General features: G+C 42.4%; 1 protein-coding gene across 2 annotated transcripts in view; it reads left to right on the top strand.

Annotated features, from left to right (window-relative positions):
• Positions 1 to 7,795: 7,795 nt before the first annotated feature.
• Positions 7,796 to 24,639, top strand: part of SEC23B (SEC23 homolog B, COPII coat complex component) — a 48,112-nt gene continuing 31,268 nt past the window's right edge. Inside the window, exons 1-9 of one of the 2 annotated variants that reach the window (XM_045981125.1) lie at positions 7,796 to 8,222; positions 10,214 to 10,437; positions 11,961 to 12,018; positions 16,507 to 16,593; positions 17,763 to 17,999; positions 18,320 to 18,405; positions 20,444 to 20,588; positions 21,056 to 21,214; positions 21,566 to 21,681. In XM_045981125.1, the coding sequence (XP_045837081.1) occupies positions 10,217 to 10,437; positions 11,961 to 12,018; positions 16,507 to 16,593; positions 17,763 to 17,999; positions 18,320 to 18,405; positions 20,444 to 20,588; positions 21,056 to 21,214; positions 21,566 to 21,681 (1,109 nt within the window). In that variant the 5' untranslated portion in view covers positions 7,796 to 8,222; positions 10,214 to 10,216. Of the gene's footprint in view, positions 8,223 to 10,202; positions 10,438 to 11,960; positions 12,019 to 16,506; positions 16,594 to 17,762; positions 18,000 to 18,319; positions 18,406 to 20,443; positions 20,589 to 21,055; positions 21,215 to 21,565; positions 21,682 to 24,639 lie in introns of both variants that reach the window. The other variant, XM_045981124.1, reaches the window with a different exon arrangement.

Genomic DNA, 24,639 nt, shown 5'->3' with positions numbered 1-24,639 from the left:
AATCCGCCGAGGAGTCTGCGCCATGGCATTCTGGGAATTGTAGTTCTGGGAGCCCGTGGGTCCGCTCGTGGACTCCCGCGGTACTTACCGCACGCACATGGTGGCCAAAGCAAACCCGGGAGTTTCCATCATATGTGAACCATCTTCCGCTTGCCTCTTACGCTAGTCCCCTCACCACCTTATATAGGACAGCTGTGACATGCCCAGAATTTGTTCTCTCTTTACTACAATTACCATTGTATTTCTATAGGAAAGTGTGTTTTTAGTTCCAATACACGGAAATAACCTATTATGAGTTGAGGACTCCTGAAATTCTTATTACTTTTCCTTCTCATTTCAAAACATTTGTTAGTACAATAGTTACTGTCAGCCCTGGTTGTTATTTTTCATCGCTTTAAATGCTGTCTTTTTAAAAGGTGCACATGGATAAGATTCATACTCAAACCAGTTTAGAGACTGGGGAAACTGAGGTAGCAATGAAGTAGTGTAGCACCTATTATATTAAATGCAGTCCTGAAATTTTAGGAACCAGTCGTGCCTCGCAGATATATCTAAATCTTTTATTTTTCTTAAAGATTTTGTTTATTTGAAAGAGAGGGAGAGAGAGAGAGAGAACGAGCAGGGAGGGAGGGATAGAGGGAGAAGAAGACTCCCGCTGAGCTGGGAGCCCCACATGGGGCTTGGTCCCAGGACTGCAGGATCACAGTCGGAGCTGAAGGCAGCCGTTTAACCGAATGAGCCACCCAGGCATCCCTACTTTTATATTGAGATGGGCAGAAGTGTGTATGTGTGGTTATAAATGGGAATAAACATGCAGCACCTCTGTAGCTCAGTGGGTTAAAAAAGTGGCTGACTTTGGCTTGGTCATGATCTTGGGGTCCTGGGATAGAGCCCAGACCCAGGTGGCCTCCTGGCTCAGCAGGGAGTCCGCTTGTCCCTAGGTCTCCCTCTGCCCCTAGTCCCCTCATGCTCTCTCTCTCAAATAAATCACTAAAATCTTTTAAAATAAAGAAACCAAATAAATGGGAATGAATAGAAAAGTGCTTCTTTCTTGCCCCTCCCACGGACTTACTCACTGTGTACATGACAGGTACTTCAGTATCTGTTACTGAGGAACACTCTCAGGCAGTTTATATTTTGAACAGGCACAAGCAGGTGATCAAGGATACACTGCCCCACCACCACGTTCTTTAGTAAGAGCCAGACATACTCTTTCTTCTTGAACCTCAGACTCTGAATTTTCTTTAAAAGGTCAATATTCGGGGCACCTGGGTGGCTCAGTGGGTTAAAGCCTCTGCCTTTGGCTCTGGTCATGATTCCAGGGCCCTGGGATCAAGCCCCGCATTGGGGGGTCTCTGCTCAGCAGGGAGCCTGCTTCCTCATCTCTCTCTCTCTCTCTGCCTGCCTCTCTGCCTACTTGTGATCTCTGTCAAATAAATAAAATCTTTAAAAAAAAAAAGTCAATGTTATTGGATGCCTGGGTGGCTCAGCTGGTTAAGCTGCAGTCTTCTGCTCAGGTCATGATCCCAGAGTCCTGGGATCAAGTCCCGCATTGGGCTCCTTGCTCGGCAGGGAGCCTGCTTCTCTCTTCGACTCTGCCTGCTTGTGCGCGCGCTCTCTCTCTCTCTCTGACAAATAAATAAGTAAATAAAATCTTTTAAAAAAGTAAAAGTTCAATATTATTGAATTTTAAATGTAACCTTATTCACTTCAGAAGGGATGAATAACTGAGACACACACCACCATGGATTGATCTCAAAATAATTGTGCTGAGTGAAAGATAAAACTAGACAAAAAAAGAGAACATACCATATTATTCCACTTATTTAAAACTATGGAAAATACCAGCAGCACAAGGAAACATTATACATGCTCATTATCCTGATTGTGGTGATGGAAGTCAAAAGTTAATAAATTGTACATTTTAGGGCACCTGGGTGGATCAATTGGTTAAGGACTGCCTTTGGCTCAGGTCATGATCCTGGAGTCCCAGGATCCAGTCCTACATCAGGCTCCCAGCTCAGCGGGGAGTCTGCTTCTCCCTCTGACCTTTCCCCTTCTCATGCTGTCTCTCTTTCTCTTTCTCTGTCTCTCAAATAAATAAATAAAATTTAAAAATATATATATAGTACACTGTAAATTTGTGCAACTTACTGTGTGTCAATTATACCACAATGAAGCTGTTTAAAATTTAAATATAAATTAAAACAATCACAGGCATTCCTGTAGCCTAGAGATTTCTTGCTTCGTGGTGTTTGTTTTTTTTTTTAAGGTTTTATTTATTTATTTGACAGACAAAGATCACAAGTAGGCAGAGAGGCAGGCAGAGAGAGAGAGAGGAGGAAGTAGGCTCCCTGCTGAGCAGAGAGTCCGACTCGGGGCTCGATTCCAGGACCCTGAGATCATGACCTGAGCCAAAAGCAGAGGCTTTAACCCACTGAGCCACCCAGATGCCCCTGCTTCGTGGTTTTTAGTTCAATAAACAGTGACATTCCATTAACAGGAACTGTGGGCTGAAAAAGGATCTATCCTTCTTTAAGATTTAAGATTTGTCTTTCTTCTCAGTCGCAAGGTAATTGGCTCTTCCTTCGAGGAGAAAAATAAGGTAATGGTCTCAAATGTCATCTTTCTCAGGTTGTCTTTGTCAACAATGATTGCAAAGATTATGTACTTACACATAAATCCACCTTGTTTTCTTTTTTACTTTCTATCTCTTGGACAAGCATTTTTCTGAGCTTGTCATTATCAAAGAATAAATAGCTTGGTTTCAAAACTAAAATCATTTTTACGAATCAAAAAAATGAAAATGCACATTTATGTCTGGTATATCATTTGCTAATATTGAAAGAGCCATTCTTAAGAACTTGACAAAACCATTTTCATTTTTCTTTTATTTAAGAGTTTATTTTAAGTAATCTCTACACCCAACATGGGGCTTGAACTCATGAGTCCAAGATCAAGAGATGGATACTTTACCAACTGAGCCAGCCAGGCACCACTCATTTTCATTTTTCTGACAGACTCAGCCATCAGTCTCTATGGCTCTCTTTCTGAATCACCTTCCTTTCCCTGAACTTTTCTTTCCGGGTCAGAATCTCTTCTTTATGCAATTTGCCTCTGATTCTCCAAACTCACAGGTTAGACATTCTACCCTCTTCTATGGTTCCTTTTCTATTTCTTTCACTTAGTATTATTGTTTTAACCACTAAGAAGGAAAATATAAGGAAAGCTTCTTTGGAGTCCTGAAGGACACATGGGAGTTAAGTGAGAAAAGAAGGGAGGCAACCAATGATGTGGAAATGTTGGGGTTTAAAGCAAAGGGTCAAGAAAGAATTCTTGAGATGTCTTTGGTCCCCAAAGGTGGTTTTATTAAAGCATGGGGACAGGACCCATGGGCAGAAAGAGCTGCCCTGAGTTTGTGAGGAGCAACTGATTATATTTAAAGTTGGAATTGGGGGTTAGGGATAGTGTAAGTCTCTAAGGAATTTTGGAAGCAAGGTTTCCAAGACCCTGAGGAGGCTAGCTATTGTCAGGAAAAAGTCAGTTATTACGATTTAGTAAAACCCTAACCATGAGACCCTTCAGTGGGCTGTTTGCTTGGAGGATGATTGCTAAATAGATCTTGGGTGTAGAAATAAAGGAAGTTTCCAAAGGAATTTTTATATGTTAAAGGATCAGGAGGTTGGGATAATGTTAAGCTAAGATTGACTTTTGCCCTTAGCAAGTATTAACATCCAGGCTGTTGAGTTCCTAGAGGAAGGTCAATTTGCCTGTTCCAAGGACTTGTCAATGGGCTGCAAGTAGTAAAGAAATTTTCATTTTTTCCTTTTGCCTTTGTTACCCCCATAAACCAGATTGTTCTTGGCAGTGTGGAGGGCATGCACAAGGGCACAGAGGTGAGACAGCAACATAGGCTAGGAAAGACAACTGGTTCAGTGCTGTAGAATTGAAGTAAGTAGATCATGGAGGCCCTTGTACAGCAAGATGGGGCATCTACTTTATCCTGTAAGTGACTGAAACCCAGGTAGAGGTTTTTTGGGTTTTGGGGGTTTGTTTGGTTTTTTTTGTTTTGTTTTGTTTTGTTTTTTGCCAGGTAGAGTTTTAAACAAGGGATGATCTGGGTCAGATGTGTGACTCTGAAAAATCCATCTAGCAATCAAAGTGAGATTTGGGTTTGACAAAATTTGGGGAGAGAGATCATTCTGGGGGGCTGTTATCATAATTGAACGAAAAAGAATGAGGGCTTGAAATAAGTAGATAGATGGAACTGAGAAATAATTAGAATAAAAAAATCAACAGGACCAAGTGATTCATTATTAGTTTCAAGTTTGGGGTGTCAGAGATGTAGGGGAAGAAAAAATATCTTTTCCTTCGATCCTTCTAGGTTCTTGGCTGGGACTCTGAAACAAAAAACATATGAACAAGAGAAAAGCATACAAATTGATTTTTAAATTTTTTTTATTTATTTGACAGCGATCACAAGCAGGCAGAGAGGCAGGAAGAGAGAAGGGAGGAAGCAGGCTCCCTGCTAAGCAGAGAGCCTGATGCGGGGCTCAATCCTAAGACCCTGGGATCATGACCTGAGCCAAAGGCAGAGGCTTTAACCCACTGAGCCACCCAGGCGCCCTACAAATTGATTTTTAAGTATGTTTTACATGACATAGGAGCCTTCATAAAGAAATGACAACCCAACAAAGCAGTTAAACCAGATTATTTTTATGTGGCAAAGAGTGGTAGGTAGTGAAGAAAATTCAATGGGATAAAAAGATATGAGCTAAGGGTAGTAAGCAGAAAAAAACTTAGCAAGGCCTGTTCATTCTGATTCCTCTCTTCATCTAAGGGAAGTATATGCAAAACTACCTCCAAAGGGTGAAGGAGGCATAAGACAAAGAAAAAGCCCAGTAAGTCCAGCTTGACAAGAGATGATTTACTAAAGAGACTTTAGTTTGGGTGGCTGCAAGATGAGTAGATCTGTGCAGCCCCACCTCTCATAAGACTTGCTTTTTTTTTTTTTTTTTTTTTTAGCCCTAGAGGCAGGGAAGTATGTCCTGGGAGACCATCCCCAGGGGAAATGTTTGAAAATAGTTGTGTCATTTCATAGTCATAACTCCACAGCCTGTAAAGGATGTCATGCCTCAAGGGTGTACTCAAGGGTGGGGTTAGACAAAAAGAAGGTGTGCGGGGGCAGCTATGCTGAAGGCTTCAGTTACAAAGAGATAGTCATGGTGGATTCACCCAAGACAGTGCTAGTCCAGCTCACAGAGCGCCCCTCTGTCTGCAGAGGTAACAGATGTCTCCTCCTGGTAAAGGGAGGGCACCTTTCCCATGAAGGTCTTACGGCCTGTTTGAAGGGAGACAGGAGAGGTCAGTGGGGCCTTCCTTGCACCTACCCTCTCTCAAAAACTCTCAGCTTAAAATATTCAATATGCCAACATGTCATATTGTGGGGTGGCATGTGTTGAAACACATCAGAGACAAGGAAGGACTCCTTAGTTACTAGGAGAGGAATGGTATCTCCAAGTGAAACAGAAAGTACAAGAGATAGGTTAGTTTAAGGCAAGGGGAGCAATAAATTCAGTTTAAAAGATAAACTGAGGAACATTAAAATTATAAGAGCTTATTTGAGCAAAATTCGGTTAGAATCAAACAGGACCAAACCAGAAGTGGTTTGGAGCCCTCTGCCAACAGGAGTCAGGAAAAACACTTTCACAGAGAAGGAATGGAAGCAAAGAGAAGAAATTGATTGTCCAGTTGGTTCATTGTGATTGTCTGTCCTTGGTGTTTTGATTTCATAACCTCGAAGCATTTATATGCTTACATTTTAGTTTGCTTATTAGGCTGCCATGACCTTAGAGCCACATCAGTCTAATGGCCTTTGTGTTCAATCATCTTAACAGGACATATGGAGACTGAAGTGCCAAGAATATCCAGAGATACCCAGCAGGTTGTTGCTGAATCATGACTCTCCCGTTGGATAAGTATGAGCCAGAAATACAAAAATTAGATTATAGATGATGAATAATACGTCATGAAAATTGTGAAAGATTTTGAAATAGTCAAAAGAGTTTACTGGGTGAAGTTCCAAAGAATGCTGGGCATTTTTTAAAGGACTCCCTAAGGTCATCCAATTGTAAGAGGTGTGTGCCTTTATCTTTGACTAAGCTATTTCACAACTCCGTAAAGACAGAAATTAATTTACAGAAAACTGATAGTGATGAAGGCTAGTTGAAAGAAAAGCAGGCAGGGACAAGCTCCCCATGTCCCCTAAGAGGAAACTACCCTTAAAAGGATTTTATGCCATCCTGGAAGGAGGCCTCCACCCTTTCCCCCATGATCAATGACAAAAACCTGATTGGACGACAGGCGCCTGGAGGGTACCAGATTAAAACTCAGTTAGTTAAGCAATTGACTGCTGATTTCTGCCTAGGTAGTGATCTCAGGGTTGTGGGATCCAAGCCCCCTAGGGGTGCCGCACTCAGTGTGGAGTCCACTTGTCCCTCTCCCTCCGCTCCTTGCCCCTCCATACATACATACATACATACATACATACAATCAATAAAATAAAATCAAATTAAAAAAAAAACTCCCAATATTTTAAATGTATGAGATTGTATTTAAAATATCCTTCCCATAAATTTCCAGTACTGAATGAATCCAGTTCAAATAATCAAAGCAAGCCTTTGGCAAATGATATTCTTTTAATGTTTGATTAAAAAGCCACAGCTGTCTTTTCTCGGTGTAAACCATAATACAAATATGTGTGTATTTGTATGTGAGTTTGTTTCCTTACTGAGAGAAAAATTAGTGCAAACTTCCTAAATTTATTCAAGTTTTATAATGAAACAACCTAACATTACTCTGACATAATGTTTTAGGAACTTGGAAAATGTAAATTTGTTCATCAAAACTGAATAATTACTCCATAGACTTCTCATATTAAGAATAATTATGTAAAAACAAAGAGTAATTATGTTTCACGGTACATGGACTTAAAACTATTTGATATTCTGGGGCACCCGGGTGGCTCAGTCAGTTAAGCGGCTGCTTTCGGCTCAGGTCATGATCCCAGGGTCCTGGCATGGAGCCCCACATGGAGCTCCCTACTCAGCGGGGAGCCTGCTTCTCCCTCACCCTCCGCTTGCTCTGCCTACTTGTGCTCTCTCTCTTTCTCTTTCTCTGTCAAATAAATAAATAAAAATCTTTTAAAAAGAAACTAATTGGTGTTCTGTAAATAATTTAAAATTTTGTACTAATATTAAGTTGAACTAATTAATAGTAATCCTTGGATGTCTAGACACGTTCTAAGCATAATATTAAGTTTATATCGCTTTGTTTCTTATTTTTATATACTACAGAAAGGCTGTATTTCTGGGTCAGATTAATAAACATGCTCTTTTTTGTCGCTTATAAAAAGGTGTATAATAGCCGTGATGGTTGGGGGAAGCAGTGCTCTATAGAGTTAGGGGTTTTGTTAGTCTCCTGGGATGCCTGAATATGACAGCTCTCAATTAATCACATTCTCGTAGATGGAGGAGAGACATACACGCGGAGAGTAACTGCATTAGCGCCATTCCCTGCAGAGAACGCGAATTCAACAGAGCGAGCGAAAGGAGGAAACCTGGTAATAATTTAAGGAAGCATTTCTCTACCTGTCGAACTCCCTCATCTAGCGCAGACAGCCTCACTGTCCCTTCTCCCCGCCCCTTCCCGCGCTGATACCTTTTCCCGGCAAGCTTCAGTCTCCTCCGCAAGGGTTCCTCCTCTTCTTCCGGTGCTACACGTCATCATTCTCGCTTCCCGGTAACTAAGGCAATGAGAGGGACTTCCTACTTAGGCGAACGGAAATCATGTTGGCTCAGCCGAATCCCTGAGGCGTGCAGGCTGCACCTAGGAAGCAATCCGGCAGGCACTGGAATGTTCTGAAGGACAAAGGTTTAGAGGTGAACGTGAAGGAACTTAGGATCTGAAGAATTTTGGTTTCGTTGACCAAGGCAAGATTGTATTGCCCTATTCCAAGATGGCGGCGCGGCTTCACTAAAAGTCTTGCTTCCGCTCCTCCGCTGGAGAGGCCTTCTTTGATTGGCCAGCGGGCGGCGCCGTGGAGTGACGCACAGGGACGCTGACCAGTTGGCTGAGAGCTGAGCTGGACTTGGCGGTGGGAGCCGGAGCGGGGCGCTACCAGCTGTGGGTGCGGGCGAGGCCAGGTGACGGGCTCCTGCCAGGTGAGTGGGAGTGCCGGTGATGGGGGGCCCGTGGGCAGGGACAAGAGTCTGTATAGGGACCGAGTGGGTGCTCCTGGGACGAAACCTTCTCTCGGCGGGCAGAGGAATTTAGGGACTCAGTGACCCAGGGGTCCGCTGAGAGTGACGCGTTCCTCGTCTGGCGTTGCGGCCAGCAGGTTTCTGGCTCAGAAACCCTTCGAATCGCGGGGTGCGGAAGGATTCAACCTTTTTTCAGTTGAGTAACCCGAAATGTGGATGAAATTACTTGTGATTCGTGGCAGCTGGAAGTAGGATCCAGGTCTTCCGACTGCCTTTCAATCACTAAACTTTGCTTAAACTTGTCCACTCTGTTCTGAAAGTTATGCTTTGATGGGATGAGCGTTTCAGTTTTTCGTGTATGTGTGTGTGGCTTTTTTCTTTTGGCAGATACTTCTACAAAATCTATAAAGTTCTTTTATTCACTCATTCATTCAGCTCTTAACCTCTTCAGAAAATCTTTGAGGGTATGATGTGAACCATAAATCGACCGCCCTAGAAAAATGCACATTAGCTCATGCGCACAATTTTGCATACAATTTGGGAAGATATATTGATCCTCTGAAGTCTTGCGTTGGTTTTGTGCCCAGAGTTAAGAATCCATGCTCTAGAAGAAGTTGGGGGAGGGAGGCAGTGGGAAATGGAAAGAGCAGGTTTTAATACGTAGCTGCCTGGGGACATTGGATGGAGCATTACCCTTTAATAGTGAAGTGTTTTGAATAGGGAAACAGTTATTTAATGAAACCTTTAGAGGTATTTGCTGAGAATTATCACATTAGAACATTCTTTTATTCCCACTCAGGTAGTTGCACAGGTGGGTCCTGTGTAAAGGCTTTAAGTAACCTGCCTTTGCCAGAAAGAACAAATGTATGCCTTAGAGTTTCAGTTTGGAGCCAACATTTGGAATTTTTGTGGTCTGAGTTGTGTGTTTTAAACTAATTGTTTCATTTACCTTTCTAGCCATATAAAAACGATTTCCTTAGTCTACATTATTTACAGTATGTATGGCACTTCTCGTAATAACATAGAGACAATTTTTCAGCACTGCATAAAGTGAGCACTAGAGGCTACTAAAAATGTAGATTCTTTATTTTGCCTGTTTTTCCATTTTTCATGAGTGGCTTGTTCCCTTGAACCCTAAGTGGCTGAGATGTGTGTTAGCCTTAGCCTAGATTTTAGGATGTAAAAAGGATGTATGAAACACTCAATGGAATTGGCATTGTGGGGGTTTGAAAAGCTTAGTCTAAATGGTTATTTTATTAGCCATAATCTTTTGAGGCATGAGCATAAGCAACCATGGTGAGGAGAGAAGTCCTGGTGAAGGACTCACTCAGCATGATAGCAAACCTAGCACTGTAATTTTGGTGATCCCAAGTAGAAATACTTTGGCTCAGAACTGATCGTGGATTTTGAATTGGATTCACATATCAACATCCAGTTCTTGTCTTCACAGTTAACAAGGAGAGGAAGGGAAAGGGCACAAAAATGAGATCACTGGGAAGGTAAAATTTAATACAGTGTTTGCTTTACTAAAGCACAGAAGGGAGGGGATTGGGGCAGAGGGGAGGTAGTGGAAGCTGAAACAGGATTTGAGACTTACTCTTGGGCAAGGGGAACTAGAATTTTCTTGGTTGAGATGTGTGGTCTATGAGAAGGTTTTCATTAGTATTCAACTAACTTGAAGCTTAAAAATGATCAAATAATGGTAAACTCTCCACACCTTTTATTTATTTCTTTAAGTGCTAGAGGGAGTTGACAAAGGAACAATAGTCAAAGATAACTGTGAAGTTATTTGGCTTTGGGGAGTCAAAGGGGAGAGAGATGTCATCCTACAGTGACTGGTTCTTCTGGACTAAGTGTTTAAAAAACATTGTGTTAGGTGACTGTCTTCTTTTTTGAAGTTTAGTTTGAGAATTTCACGTAAAATTAGAACTCTATCTTCAGTTTCTTTTTAGACTATGGCAACATATCTGGAGTTCATTCAGCAGAATGAAGAACGGGATGGTGTGCGGTTTAGTTGGAACGTGTGGCCTTCCAGCCGTCTCGAGGCTACGAGAATGGTTGTTCCCCTGGCTTGTCTCCTTACTCCTTTGAAAGAACGTCCAGACCTGCCCCCCGTACAATATGAACCTGTGCTTTGTAGCCGGACAACTTGCAAAGCCATTCTCAATCCACTTTGGTATGAATTCTTTTTAAAACTAGTGAAAAAGAAGAATACAGTAAATTATTACTTTTACATGATTTCATAAAAGTGATTCAATTTGGGCAAGTCATCAAATTTGAGTAGAGAAGTGAACAGTGAGATTCTTACAGTGAATGCTTATAAAGTCTCCCCCTTCCGTAAAATTGGAACCTATGGGAATGAAATGGAAACAAAGGGAAGGGATTTGAAATTTCCTTTTTAAAAAATCTAATTTCACTTTGCTTTTGGCTTAACTGTAAATTATATTGGTGCTTTTAAAAGCATTTTCCAAAAATGAAAAACTTTAAACAGTTTTCTCCTACTTACCTGGTATGGTGATGCTGTGTGGCAAGAGTGATAGAAGAAATCACAACTCTTAATGATTGTTAAGTGTGATTTTCTTTTTTAAAGATTTTTATTTATCTATTTGACACAGAGAGAGAGATCACAAGTAGGCAGAGAGAGAAGGGGAAGCAGGCTCCCCACCGAGCAGAGAGCCAGATGCGGGGCTCGATCCCAGGATCCTGAGACCATGACCCGATCCGAAGGCAGAGGCCTAACCCTCTGAGCCACCCAGGCGCCCCTTGTTAAGTGTAATTTTTTATACCTGAGGTGGTGACCTATGATATTTCTCTTAAATGTTGGCATTATTTGAAAGAACTTTTTAAAGAGGTGAAGAGTATCAGAAATACTCTTTAAAAGGTGAGATTTTTATGAGGGAACATTTTTTACTATATTCCCCTTGCTTTTACTTAATGTACCCATATGTACAATGCTGCTCTTCTTTTGAAGAGCTAGCCTTGCTTGTTAATTTTCTGAGTGTAGAAAGGGGGAAAAGAAGCAACTGAAGCATTATCTTTAACCAGTTCTAGGAAGTATATCAACCCAGAAGCATGCCTCCCAACTTTTTTTTTTTTTTTTTAAAGATTTTATTTATTTATTTGACAGAGAGAGATCATAAATAGGCAGAGAGGCAGACAGAGAGAGTGAGAGGGAAGCAGGCTCCCTGCTGAGCAGAGAGCCCGATGTGGGACTCGATCCCAGGACCCTGAGATCATGACCTGAGCCGAAGGCAGCAGCTTAAACCACTGAGCCACCCAGGTGCCCCGCCTCCCAACTTTTTCAAGTGAGCTAGGTGAGGTGAAAGTCAGCCATATTTTTCCTGTGCATGCTTTTAGTATTGAAATTTAGTAGTTTCACATATCTGAACAATAAATATGTTAGAAAAATCACACAGATTAGTTAAGATAATAGGGCAAAAGAGAATAACCTATAATTTATATAAAATCATGAAATTTTAAAGATTTACTAAATCTTCACTGCCGCTGTAGGAAAGAAATTTTTAGCATACTTAACAGCCAGACTCTTAACTGCAGTGGACATTTTGTATACTTCCATCCATTCTTGCACACACACAGAAACATATCTGTGTGATTTACCAAACTTGAGGATTACATTTGATTGCTTTCTGCATTAAAAATGAAAATGGTACCTACCTGTAATATTTATCTTTCTTACAGTCAGGTTGATTATCGAGCAAAGCTTTGGGCCTGTAATTTCTGTTTCCAAAGAAATCAGGTATGTGAAATTTATAAGTGTTTTTCTGTGTTTCATTTTGGTGGAACTACTCTAAAAAAAATTAAGTGGGGTTGAATATGTGTCTGCCCGGTAGTCATCAGTTTCTGCTGAACTCCAGGTGATAGCTTTTGTTAAGCATAATTGAACATTGAACATTTGTGATTTCTCTGTTGAATGGTGACTCAGTTTCATTATGTGGGCTTTTGTCATTTAGTGTGGAGGGACAGAGAATCCCTTTTTTATGTGTTCTGTTAGCAGTGAATATGTTACCATAAGAAAACAGATATGTTGTCTATATTTCATTTGGCTTCAGTTTATTCTAATTGGATGGTGTATATTATTGAATTTTCATTTTTCTTTTTAAGATTTTATTTATTTATTTGACAGAGATCACAAGTAGAGAGGCAGAGAGAGAAGGGGAAGCAGGCTTCCCGCTGAGCAGAGAGCCCCATGCGGGGCTCGATCCCAGGACCCCAAGATCATGACCCGAGCCGAAGGCAGAGGCTCAACCCACTGAGCTACCCAGGCACCCCATGAATTTTCATTTTTTGATCTTTGTAACTTTTAGGGTCCAAGTGCCCGCGTTGACCCTTTTTTGATTTAAAAATTTCAAAACTGGGGCACCTGGGTGGCTCAGTTGTTATGCATCTGCCTTTGGCTCAGGTGATGATCCCAAGGTCCTGGGATCAAGCCCCGCATCAGGCTTTCTGCTCTGCGGGAGCCTGCTTCTCCCTCTCCCTGCTGCCCCTCCTGCTTGTGCGTGCTCTCTCTCTCTCTGTGTCAAATGAATAAATAAAATCTTTAATAGTTTTAAAATTTTTATTTTTTTTTTAAACTTGGAGCTCAAAAATGATGAGAGAGAGACTTTCGTTTAAAATGAACTGTGCCTCTGATTCTAAACTGAATTGTAGTGATGTTTGCACAACTCTGTACATTTACTAAAAAGCATCAATTGTATATTTAAAAGTGTGAATTTTATAGTGTATAAAATATACTGGGATGCCTGTGTGGCTCATTTGGTTAAGCTTCTGCCTTCGGCTCAGGTCATGATCCCAGGGTTCTGTGATTGAGCCCTGCACTGGGCTCCTTGCTCAGTGGGGAGCCTGCTTCTCCCTCTGCCTGCTCTGCCTACTGCTCCCCCACTTGTGTGCATGCTTGCTCTCTTGCCCATTCTCAGACAAATATTTATTTATTTAAATAAAATCTTTAAAAATAAAAAATAAATATATCTCAGTAAAGCTGTTAGAAAAAAATTAATTGTTCCCAGCATAGTATATAGTGCTCTAGTAGATTTTTTTTTTTTAAAGATTCTATTTCTTTGAGACAGAGAGCCCATGAACATGAGAGGGGAGGAGGGTCATAGGAAAGGGAAAAGCAGACTCCCCACTGAGCAGGGAGCCTGCATGGGGCTTGACCCCAGGACCTTGAGATCAACCGACTGAGCCACCCAGGCACCCTGTAGTGGATCTTAAGATATTAATAACATGCATTTATTTATTCTTATATTTGATTTTAATTAAAATTAATGATCTCCTTCTCAGATATATCACACAGTAAGTCCAATGATGAATAGAACAATCAATGTACTAAGTATAGGCCTGGGAATTATAAGGAGATTCCATTCAAAATTAACCTCCACAAGAGATTCAGAAGTATATGCAATTTTTTTTTTTTTTTTTACGATTTTATTTATTTGAGAGAGAGAGATTGAGACAGGAGCAGGGGGTGGGGAGGGAGGCAGAAGCCAACCCCCTAGCAGGGAGCCTGATCCGGGGCTCGTTCCAGAGACTTCAGGATCATGACCTGAGCCAAAGGCAGACACTTAACTGACTGAGCCAGCTGCCTCAGAATATACAAATCTTTTTTATTTTGTTTTATTTATTTGACAGAGAGAGAAATCATAAGTAGGCAGAGAGGCAGGCAGAGATAGAGGAGGAAGCAGGCTCCCCGCTGAGCAGAGAGCCAGAAGTAGGGCTTGATCCCAGGACCCTGAGATCATGACCTGAGCTGAGGGCAGAGGCTTAACCCACTGAGCCACCCAGGTGCCCTAAATTTTTTTTTTTAAGATTTTATTTATTTATTTGACAGAGATCACAAGTAGGCAGAGAGAGAAGGGGGGAAGCAGGCTCCCTGCTGAGCAGAGAACCCAATAGAGGGCTTGATCCCCAGATTCTGGGATCATGACCTGAACTGAAGGGAGAAGCTTTAACCCACTGAGCCACCCAGGTGCCCTAAATTTTAAAGACCTATCTACACCCTATTACATTCAGAATTGAAGTCTGTGTTTATTTTTTTATTTTTATTTTTTTTAAAGATCTTATTTATTTGACAGAGATCACAAGCAGGCAGAGAGGGAGGCAGAGAGAGAGGAAGGGAAGCAGGCTCCTTGCTGAGCAGAGAACCCGATGCGGTGCTCGATCCCAGTACCCTGGGATCATGACCTGAGCCGAAGGCAGAGGCTTAACCCACTGAGCCACCCAGGCGCCCTGAAGTCTGTGTTTAATAGAACTTTTTAAAAATATCTTATTTTGTAGAAATCTCTACACCCAATGTGGGGCTTGAACTTAGAACCTGGAGATCAAGAATCACATGCCCTACTGACTGAGCCAACCAGGTGCCCCTTGGTATAATTTATTGTGAAAATTCTAAGGCTTCAAAAGATAATGTCGGGGGTGCCTAGGTGGCTCAGTGGGTTAAAGCCTCTGCCTTTGGCTCAGGTCATGATCCCAGGGTCCTGGGATCGAGTCCCATGTTGGGCTCTCTGCTCAGCGTCCCCTTCTCTCTCTCTGCCTGCCTCTTTGCCTATATGTAATCTCTGTCTGTCAAATAAATAAATAAACTCTTTAAAAAAAGAAAGACAATATCAGCAGATCTAAAGGGTAGTCAACAGAATGGGCAAAAATATTTGCAAATCATAAATCTAATAAGGGATTAATATCAGGACATTCAGGGGAGAAGATGATGGGGAGATGTTGTTTACAGGTTAAGAGTTTCAGTTTTGCGGGTGCCTGGGTGGCTCAGTGGGTTAAGCCGCTGCCTTCGGCTCAGGTCATGATCTCAGGGTCCTGGGATCGAGTCCCGCATCGGGCTCTCTGCTCAGCGGGGATCCTGCTTCCTTCTCTGTCTCTCTGCCTGCCTCTCTGTCTGCTTGTGATCTCTCTCTGTCAAATAAATAAATAAAATCTTTAAAAAAAAAAAAGTTTCAGTTTTGCAAGATGAAAAGAATTCTGGAGATGGATGGTGGTGGTGGTTGTACAGCATTGCAAATATTTAAGAGCACTGAACTGTACACTGAGCAAAGATTATTATGGTAAAATTTATATGTATTTTACAATAAAAATATTGGAGAAAAATCGGTCTATAAGCTATGAATTTAAAATGTTTGCGGAGAGTTTTAAAGACAAAAGACGGTGCTTATGATAATGTGTTTAGCATAAAGAGCAGCTTGCAAAATTATATATACAGGGTGAGCTCAGCTGTGCTTAAACAGAGAAAATCTGAAAGGAAATACGCCTACATGTTGACAGTAGGTATCTCCAGTTGGTAGGGATTTTTTCTTCTTTTATTTATTTATTTGAGAGAGAGAGCGAGCGTGCACACACATGAGTGGGTCAGGGGCAGAGGGAGAGGGAAAAGCAGATTCCTCCCTGAGCAGGGAGCCCAACAGCATGGGGCACAATCCCATGACCCTGAGATCATGACCTGAGCCAAAGGCAGATGCTTAACCAACTGAGCCACCTACATGCCACCTTTTTTTTTCTTTTAAGTTTATTTTCTCCAGTAATCTCTACATCCAACTTGGGGCTCGAGCTCACAACCCCTAGATCAAGAGTCGCACGCTCTTCCTACTGAGCCAGCCATGCACCCCTTTTCCTGTTCCTTATATTTTCTTGTACTTGCCTGTTTTTCTACAGTGTATATGCACTCATTGATGATAGCAGCTAAAATAATAAACCCAAATAAAAGTGTTAGACTTCCTCCTAAACCATTGATGGGTTTAGCTAAAATCTGAGTCCTTAATTTGCAGGGCAGCACTTAAGATATGGTTTATAACAGTGCATTTTTTAATGATCTAGAAGTTACGACATATCCAAATACCTTTTAAAAAGTTACGATGGGATATAAATATAAGGCAGGGTTATTGATTTAAAATTTTGATATATGTATGTATTTAAATGCAGGCTCTGATTTAGGAGTTAGGATGAGAACTGAGTCTCTGCATTTTTTTTTTAAGATTGTATTTTTATGTAATCTCTATACCCAACATGGGGCTTGAACTCAACCCTGAGGTCAAGAATTGTATGTTCTACCAACTGAGCCAGACAGGCGCCCCAAAATTTTGATTTTGTATTTTAGTTACTGTTATTTAGTGTTCTGTGTTTTATAGAATTAATACATGGTCTACTCATTTTGTAAGTGGAAAATAGAAGGTATAACATAAATATCTCTCAGTCCTAATGAAAGATTGCTTTGTTTTCTTTTCTTCAGTTTCCCCCTGCTTACACAGGTATATCTGAGGTGAATCAGCCTGCTGAATTGATGCCCCAGTTTTCTACAATTGAGTATGTGATACAGGTAACTTCTTTGTCATGCATTTAATGAGTGGTGTTAAATACAGAGTTTCTCTTGAAATACTTGGCTTCTGTGTCCCTTACTTTTCTGGGCAACTTAAAGCTACGAAGGCAGCAGGATCCTGAATACTTGGCCGTGGTGCATGTGCACTTACTGTCATTATTTTCAGTCTTGATAGGCGGCTAGAAAAGGGATCACTGGTTGAGTTCAGCACCTGTCCCCCACAGCCTTCTCCAGCTTTGTGATGAGGCACTCCATCTTGTAGTCAAGCTTAAAAACTTTGGGTTCGTTCTTGACTTCTCTCTCTGGTACATTCCATATCCAGTCCACTAGGAAATCGCATTGGGTCTATATTCAGCATCTTTCCAGTCTAACCACTTCTTTCCCTCACTGCTTTTGTCCTTGGCCAACCACTGCCTCTCACTTAAATTGCCGGGCCATCTCTTAGTCCTTCTCCATAATTTAACCCTTTCCCACTTATATTTTATTCTTAATCCAGAAGCCAGAGTAACTCTCTAAAAACATGTCATGTTCCTTCTGTGTTCAGAAACCTCCAATGCTGAAAATGGCTCTCTTTCACCCAGAGTAAAAGATAGTCTTCAAGGCCCTGTGTGGACCTGCCCTGTATTATCACTTGGACCTCAGTTTGTATTAGTGTCTCATTCAGCCACATGGGCCTCATGACTTTCCTTGGGCATGCCAGGAATGCTCCTGCCTCTGGGCCTTTCCTCTAGCTCTTCTGCAGTCTGGAATTCTCTTTCCCCTGTGTCTGTATTGCTCCCTTCCTCTCCTCTGGGTTTTTGTTCTAATGTTACTTTCTTAATGAGGCTGCCCTGACCTCTTAGGTAATACTGGAACCTGCCCCCTACTTCTACTCTTGGTGCCCCTTAGCCTCTCTATTCCAGAAAGTCAGCAACTTGAGGCAGTAAGGATTTTTGTTCTTTTGGCTTACTCTTGTATCCCAGGACCCGGAACTGTGTCTGGCACATGGAAGGCATTCAGAAATGTAGAATAAATTATTGGATACAGAGACTTTTTACATTTAGTTTGTTTTAATGTAACCTGTCATTTAATGAGGTGAAGACTTTCATTTACATGCCTGATTTGCTTTAAAAAGAGCTGGTTTGGTCTATTTGTATACTGACCACTGTGCTGTGTTTCTTTGCATAAAGCGAGGTGCTCAGTCCCCTCTGATCTTCCTCTATGTGGTTGACACGTGCCTAGAAGAAGATGACCTTCAAGCCCTCAAGGAATCCCTGCAAATGTCCCTGAGTCTCCTTCCTCCAGATGCTCTGGTGGGTTTGATCACATTTGGGAGGATGGTGCAGGTTCATGAACTCAGCTGTGAAGGAATCTCCAAGAGTTATGTCTTCCGAGGGACAAAGGATTTAACTGCGAAGCAAATACAGGTTTGTGCCATGCTCATACACAAGCAGGATCAAGGAGATTTCTTTTCTTTTTTTTTTTTTAATATTTTATTTATTTATTTGACAGACAGAGACCACAAGTAGGCAGAGAGACAGGCAGAGAGAGAGGAGGAAGCAGGCTCCCTGTAGAGCAGAGAGCCCGATGCGGGGCTTGATCCCAGGACCCTGAGATCATGACCTGAGCTGAAGGCAGAGGCTTTAACCCACTGAGCCACCCAGGCGCCCCCCAAGGAGATTTCTTAAACATGAATTGGTCATTCACTCTAGTGTTATGGGAAATGAGTCTTCTTGATTTTTTTTAGGATATGCTGGGCCTCACCAAGCCTGCCATACCCATGCAGCAAGCAAGACCTGGTCAGCCTCACGAGCAGCCTTTTGTTTCAAGCAGGTGAGCTACCAATGTAGAATGTTGCACACACAGTAGCGGGCACGCGGGGCCATATGCTGGAGTGAGGGAAAAAGACTTTTAGAACCTTTGTTTTTTTATTTTTAGAGAAAAAAAAATGATTAAGCCTAAGAGTATTTAACATTAATGATCTTTTATAACTATTTGGTGTATATTTGAAATTCATAACTGGGTTGTGGATGTACACATATGAATGTGTGCACACATTTGTGTGGTTAGATTTGCTCTGAATGTCTTTCCTGTTAGTGTTGTGGCATCACAAGTATTTTGAGACCACTGTATTCAAGCCTTCCCCTCCTTATCCATATGGCTGTTGTCCTTCTTGAGTCTTGAGTAAAAGGAGGAAAACTGAAAGCTTTGTGGGGTGTCCTCAAGCAAACCTGAGACCAGACGCTGCTTTGAGTGTCTTTGGCTACCTGGGGCTGGGTTAACAGTCACCAAACATGATAAAATGCATTGCCTGAAGTGCTGGGTACAGCCACTTAACTGTGGTAAGAAACCAGTGCTTCTCTCTGTTTCACTCCTAAGGCTCAAGAGAAACACTTAAGAATCACTTTAAAGTGGATCTTCAGAATGATGAAGGTGGGAGTGCCTGGGTGACACAGTTGTTTGAGTGTCTGACTCTTGATTTCAGCTCAGGTTCTGATTTTAGGGTCTGAGATTGAGCCCTAAGTTAGGCCCTCTGCTCGGTGAGGAGTCTACTGGCTATTTCTCATTCTCCATCTCCCACTTTCTCCTCCTCTTCTCTCCCACTCCCCCTCCCCCTACCAAAATAAATCTTTTTTTTTTTTTTTTTTTTTACTTTAGTTGATTTCCAGAGCCCTGAAGTTGATATTTTTGACAATTTTGCTGAGGTTACAGTTGTTGGGTTTTTTTTTTTTTTTCAGCGTAACAGTATTTATTGTTTTTGCACGACACCCAGTGCTCCATGCAATACGTGCCCTCCCTACTACCCACCACCTGGTTCCCCCAACCTCCCACCCCCCGCCCCTTCAAAACCCTCAGGTTCTTTTTCAGAGTCCATAGTCTCTCATGGTTCACTTCCCCTTCCAATTTCCCTCCACTTCCTTCTCCTCTCCATCTCCCAATGTCCTCCATGTTATTTGTTATGCTCCACAAATAAGTGAAACCATATGATACTTGACTCTCTCTGCTTAACTTACTTCACTCAGCATAATCTCTTCAGTCCCATCCATGTTGCTACAAAAGTTGGGTATTCATCCTTTCTGATGGAGGCATAATACTCCATCGTGTATACGGACCACATCTTCCTTATCCATTCATCCATTGAAGGGCATCTTGGTTCTTTCCACAGTTTGGCGATCGTGGCCATTGCTGCTATAAACATTGGGGTAGAGATGACCCTTCTTTTCACTACATCTGTATCTTTGGGGTAAATACCTAGTAGTGCAATTGCAGGGTCATAGGGAAGCTCTAATTTCTTGAGGAATCTCCACACCATTCTCCAAAGTGGCTGCACCAACTTGCATTCCCACCAACAGCGTAAGAGGGTTCCCCTTTCTCCACATCCTCTCCAACACATGTTGTTTCCTGTCTTGCTAATTTTGGCCATTCTAACTGGTATAAGATGGTATCTCAATGTGGTATTAATTTGAATCTCCCTGATGGCTAGCGATGATGAACATTTTTTCATGTGTCTGATAGCCATTTGTATGTCTTAAAAAAAAAAAAAATGATGAAGGTGGTCCATGTACAGGAATTTTACATGGATTGAATTCACATTAGACCTGTCTTTAGGATTTCTTTGCTGCTTAAATTTAATTAAACTGATTTATTCCTATTTAAATTTAGCTTTTTTCCATGCTATATCTATAAGTTGCTATATATTTGCTATATATTCAGTTTTAAGTTATGTTCTTGAGTAAAATTGCCTTGAAGGAAAAAATTGTAAGTTTTTACTACTCTCAGTAATTACCTTGAAGAGCTTTGTGTCACCTAGGGCTAAAGACCATAGTACTTTATTAAACCAGGATTGATGTGTCCATTGAAAATCATGCAGATTTCTGCAGCCTGTTCACAAGATTGACATGAACCTCACTGATCTCCTTGGGGAGCTGCAGAGGGACCCATGGCCTGTGACCCAGGGGAAGAGACCTTTGCGATCCACTGGTGTTGCTTTGTCCATTGCCGTTGGCCTTTTGGAGGTAACTCAGAATTTACCAGGGTGCATTAAATCTTGCGAGCTTGTTCCCGCAGGTTGTGTTTGTTAGCCTTGTTTGAAAATGAGTTGTGACCTAAGTGAATGGATTGACAATGGATTTATCAGAAAGCACTTCAGGTATTATTATTATTATTATTATTATTATTATTATTATTATTATTATCCACAGTGAAGGAACCCCATGATGTTTTGAAAATACCAGAAGTTTTCATGAGAAACACAAGGCCATTAGGGCAAGGGCAAGGGCAGGTGCTCACAGTGAATTAATAAAAGTGTACAGAGCTGTCAGGTTGGAAGATGTAAGGCTGCTTCTCTGCGTTGTCCATGTTGTTTTGAACTATCATTAATATCTGGCAGAGCTGAAAGAACTTTGGAATTTTTTTTTAGGGAGATGGAAGCATACTCAGGGCAGGCTGAATGCTTCTAAAATGCTGCCATTTTTTGTTCCAGGGCACTTTTCCGAACACGGGAGCCAGGATTATGTTGTTTACCGGGGGTCCCCCCACCCAAGGGCCTGGCATGGTGGTTGGAGATGAATTAAAGGTTCCTATTCGCTCCTGGCATGATATTGAGAAAGATAATGCACGTTTCATGAAAAAGGCAACCAAGGTAGGTGCTCCCAGGCACAGGCTGTAATTCTGCTAACTCAGTGCTGGGTTTGGGCTATTCTGGAGTGACAGCTACTTTGCTGAGGCCATGCTTTTTGAGCAGCAAATGGCTCTTGCTCAGGTGACCTTCCATATCTAGGCTGCTGTTAAATCGGTGCCCCAGTTGAGTCTTTCTTAGAGTGGGTGGTCTTAAAACTGCTAGAAGTGTTTTGAGATAGAAAACTATACATTTATTGGATGTTATAAAGAAAACTGTCTCTGTATTCTTATGTTTGGTTACATCCCTTTGGTATAGTAAGAAATACCTGGTGAATAATATGGTTTCCTAAAGATAATTTTTCTCCATTCACAGCACTATGAAATGCTTGCTAACCGAACTGCTACAAATGGTCACTGCATTGATATTTACGCTTGTGCCCTTGATCAGACGGGACTTCTGGAGATGAAGTGTTGTGCAAATCTTACGGGGTATGTTGAAAGCCAACACCTGGGAAAATGGAGTGTGTGTATTTTAAGGAAAGAGAAGTGAGTGATGGAAGCATAGGAATGTGCAAGGCTGACCTAGATAAACTTTCAGAAGGCTCCAGGCTGTCATGTCTGTGGCAAGGAGGGTGTATGGGCCTCTTGGGGAAAGAAGCAGTGATTAGCAGGAGGTTGCAAGGTTCACTACAAATGAATCATATCAGAGTAACCTCATTTCTTCCTTAGAGTTGTCACAGAATCTATAACAGGGCAAGAAAGCAAGCATGCATGGGGTATGTGGCTTCAGCAAGCCACTTCCTTGTTTGGAGTCTGGGGGTGGGTGGGAATAGGGTCTGAATGCCAGCAATTAGGAGACCCTTCACCTGACTTAGTAACCATATGTCATGCCCAGCATGGAGCACATGCTCAGTGTGGAGGGTGCACAGTAGGGCATGCATAGCGCCCAAGTCCGTATCATGCATGCAGGCCACAGCGGAGGGCTGTCGTTCTCAAAGCGCAGTGGGGCCTCGCCAGCAACCTTCAGGGTTCCCAGGCTTGGATGAGAAGTATATCTCCTTGGGCCTTGCCCCAGGCTTGCTGAATCAGAGTGTAAGGATGCGGCCCCAATAGGCAGCTCTCACATGCTGTCCAGGGCGTTCTGCTGCACATGAGTGTGAGAACTGCTGGTATGCACCACTTGTCTAAGGCAGGCTGCATGCCAGACTCTCCCAAGGAGCTTTACTGTTGGTTTACTTTTTTATTTATATTTTTAAAATGTCAGCATTTTTGTTTGTTTGTTTACTTAATTAGGCTCCATGCTCAGTGTGGAGCCCTGCCAGGGAGCTTTAAAAGCTACTTGAGCTCTGAGTCTTGTTCCTCAGTGATTCCAAAGTAGTTAGCATGGGGTGTGACCCAGTGTCAGCATTTGTTAACCTTCCCTGGGTTAACATGCCACTGGGGTGGGCCTTTAGTGTCCAAAGTGTGGTTGAATATAGGCAGCATCAGCCCCACGTGAGAGCTTGTAAGGCATGTAGCATCTTAGATTTTTTTTTTTTTTAATTTATTTGACAGACAGAGATCACAAGTAGGCAGAGAGGCAGGCAGAGAGAGAGGGAAGGAAGCAGGCTCGCCGCTGAGCAGAGAGCCCAATGTGGGGCTCGATCCCAGGACCCTGAGATCATGACCTGAGCCGAAGGCAGAGGCTTAACCCACTGAGCCACCCAGGCGCCCCAGGAATGTAGCATCTTGAGCCTTACCCTAGACGTTTTGTGTCAAAACCTGGCTTTTTTTTTTTTTTTTGCTGTTTTTTTTATTATTTTTTTAACGTTTTTTTGAAATTTATTTGACAGAGATCACAAGTAGGCAGAGAGGCAGGCCGGGGGGGAGGGGGAAGCAGGCTCCTTGCTGAGCAGAGAACCTGATGTGGGGCTTGATCCCAGGACCCTAAGATCATGACCTGAGCCGAAGGCAGAGGCATAACCCACTGAGCCACCCAGGCACCCCAAAACCTGCATTTGAATAAGATCCCAGGAGACTTGCACAAAACATTTTGAGAAGTACTGGGATAGAGCCATGGGTGTTCCTGAGATTCTGCTTTTCTAACAAGCTCCTGTGTGATGCTGCTGGTCCTCACTGAATAACAAAAGGTATGTAGAAGGTAGAACGCACTTGATGCAGTCCCAGAGAGCCACAGATGTGTTAGGTGACCGAGTCCCAAATGACACTGATGGAGCTATACCAGTGAGCCACATTTAATAAGAGGAATTCCTGCCAGTATCCTCCAGAATCTCTTGTCTTAGAGCATCCACGGAAAGGCCTCACTGCTTTTGTGAACATCCCTGAGTTTACATGCCTGTGTGTGTGTGTGTGTGTGTGCGCGTGCGCGCCCGCGCGGAGGTGCCCATGTCTCTGATGGAAAGGGACTATCACTTCTCAGATTCTCGGTGAGGTCTTTGACTCCTGAATACCTTGGTAGTTGGGTCACATAATCCGTTGCACAAGTTTAGTATCAGGGAGATGTGTTAGCAAGGACATTAAAAAGTCTCAGAGGTTTTAGTTCTGGCTCAGTGTGTGAGCCAGCCATTTGGGATGATTCCAGAAAAGGCAAAGTGATCATAGGCTGTGTTATAGGAATTGGTTATCTTCAGAGAAGATCATAGTCTTGGCTTCCTTGGTGCCAGATGCACCCAGGTTATATCATCTGCCATTCTGAGCATTTCAATTTCAAAGGGATTTGTAGAGGAACTGGGGGTGTTCAAAGGCAAGAGGTAAGAGTGGTGGAGAGTACTTGAAACTGTGTCATAAGGAGAATGATTGAAGGATCTAGAAAAGATACCACTGAAAACAGATGGGCGTGAGATCTATATTCAACAATCGAAGCCCTCTCCTATGGAGAGGGTGTTAGATTTGTTCGCTGTGTATATGACCAAAGGGGAAAACTAGACCTAGTGGTGGGAGCTGCTGGGAAATAGAATTTCACCCAGTATGAAGAAAGGCTGCCACTGAAGGGCATGCGCTTCTGATGCAGGAGGAGTTCAAATCTAAGCTGGGTGATAACCTGGCAGGTATGTTGTAGAGGGTTGGTGTGAGTTGGGATTAGGTTTGTGTGATGCAACAGAAGTCGACAGCCAGAGCTGGAATATTGGTTTCATCTTCATTGGGGCTGAGACCCTTCCTGTGCTGCTCATGCAGGTCAGAGTGGTAACTGGGCTCTCACTGTGTTTGAGCAGCAGGAAGGAGGAAGAGTCAGAAAAAGACATGTGCCTTCCCATGAGAATTCCCCCCACAAATCACAACAGCCATTTCCAACAAACAAAGCTGAGTTACATGGCTACATTTAAGGCAGGCTTGGGAGTGTAGTCTTTTTTTCCAGGGAATCATGGAAACCATGACCAAGGAAGGGGAGGAAAGGGTGGACATTTAGGGCCAGAGTCATCTCTGTCCCTGAAGGGACCAGGCACTCTG

This window comes from Meles meles, chromosome 16 (genome assembly GCF_922984935.1).
Source record: "Meles meles chromosome 16, mMelMel3.1 paternal haplotype, whole genome shotgun sequence".
Taxonomy (NCBI): domain Eukaryota; kingdom Metazoa; phylum Chordata; class Mammalia; order Carnivora; family Mustelidae; genus Meles; species Meles meles.
Note: the sequence above shows the minus strand (reverse complement) of the source record. Positions and strands in the feature narration are given on the sequence as shown.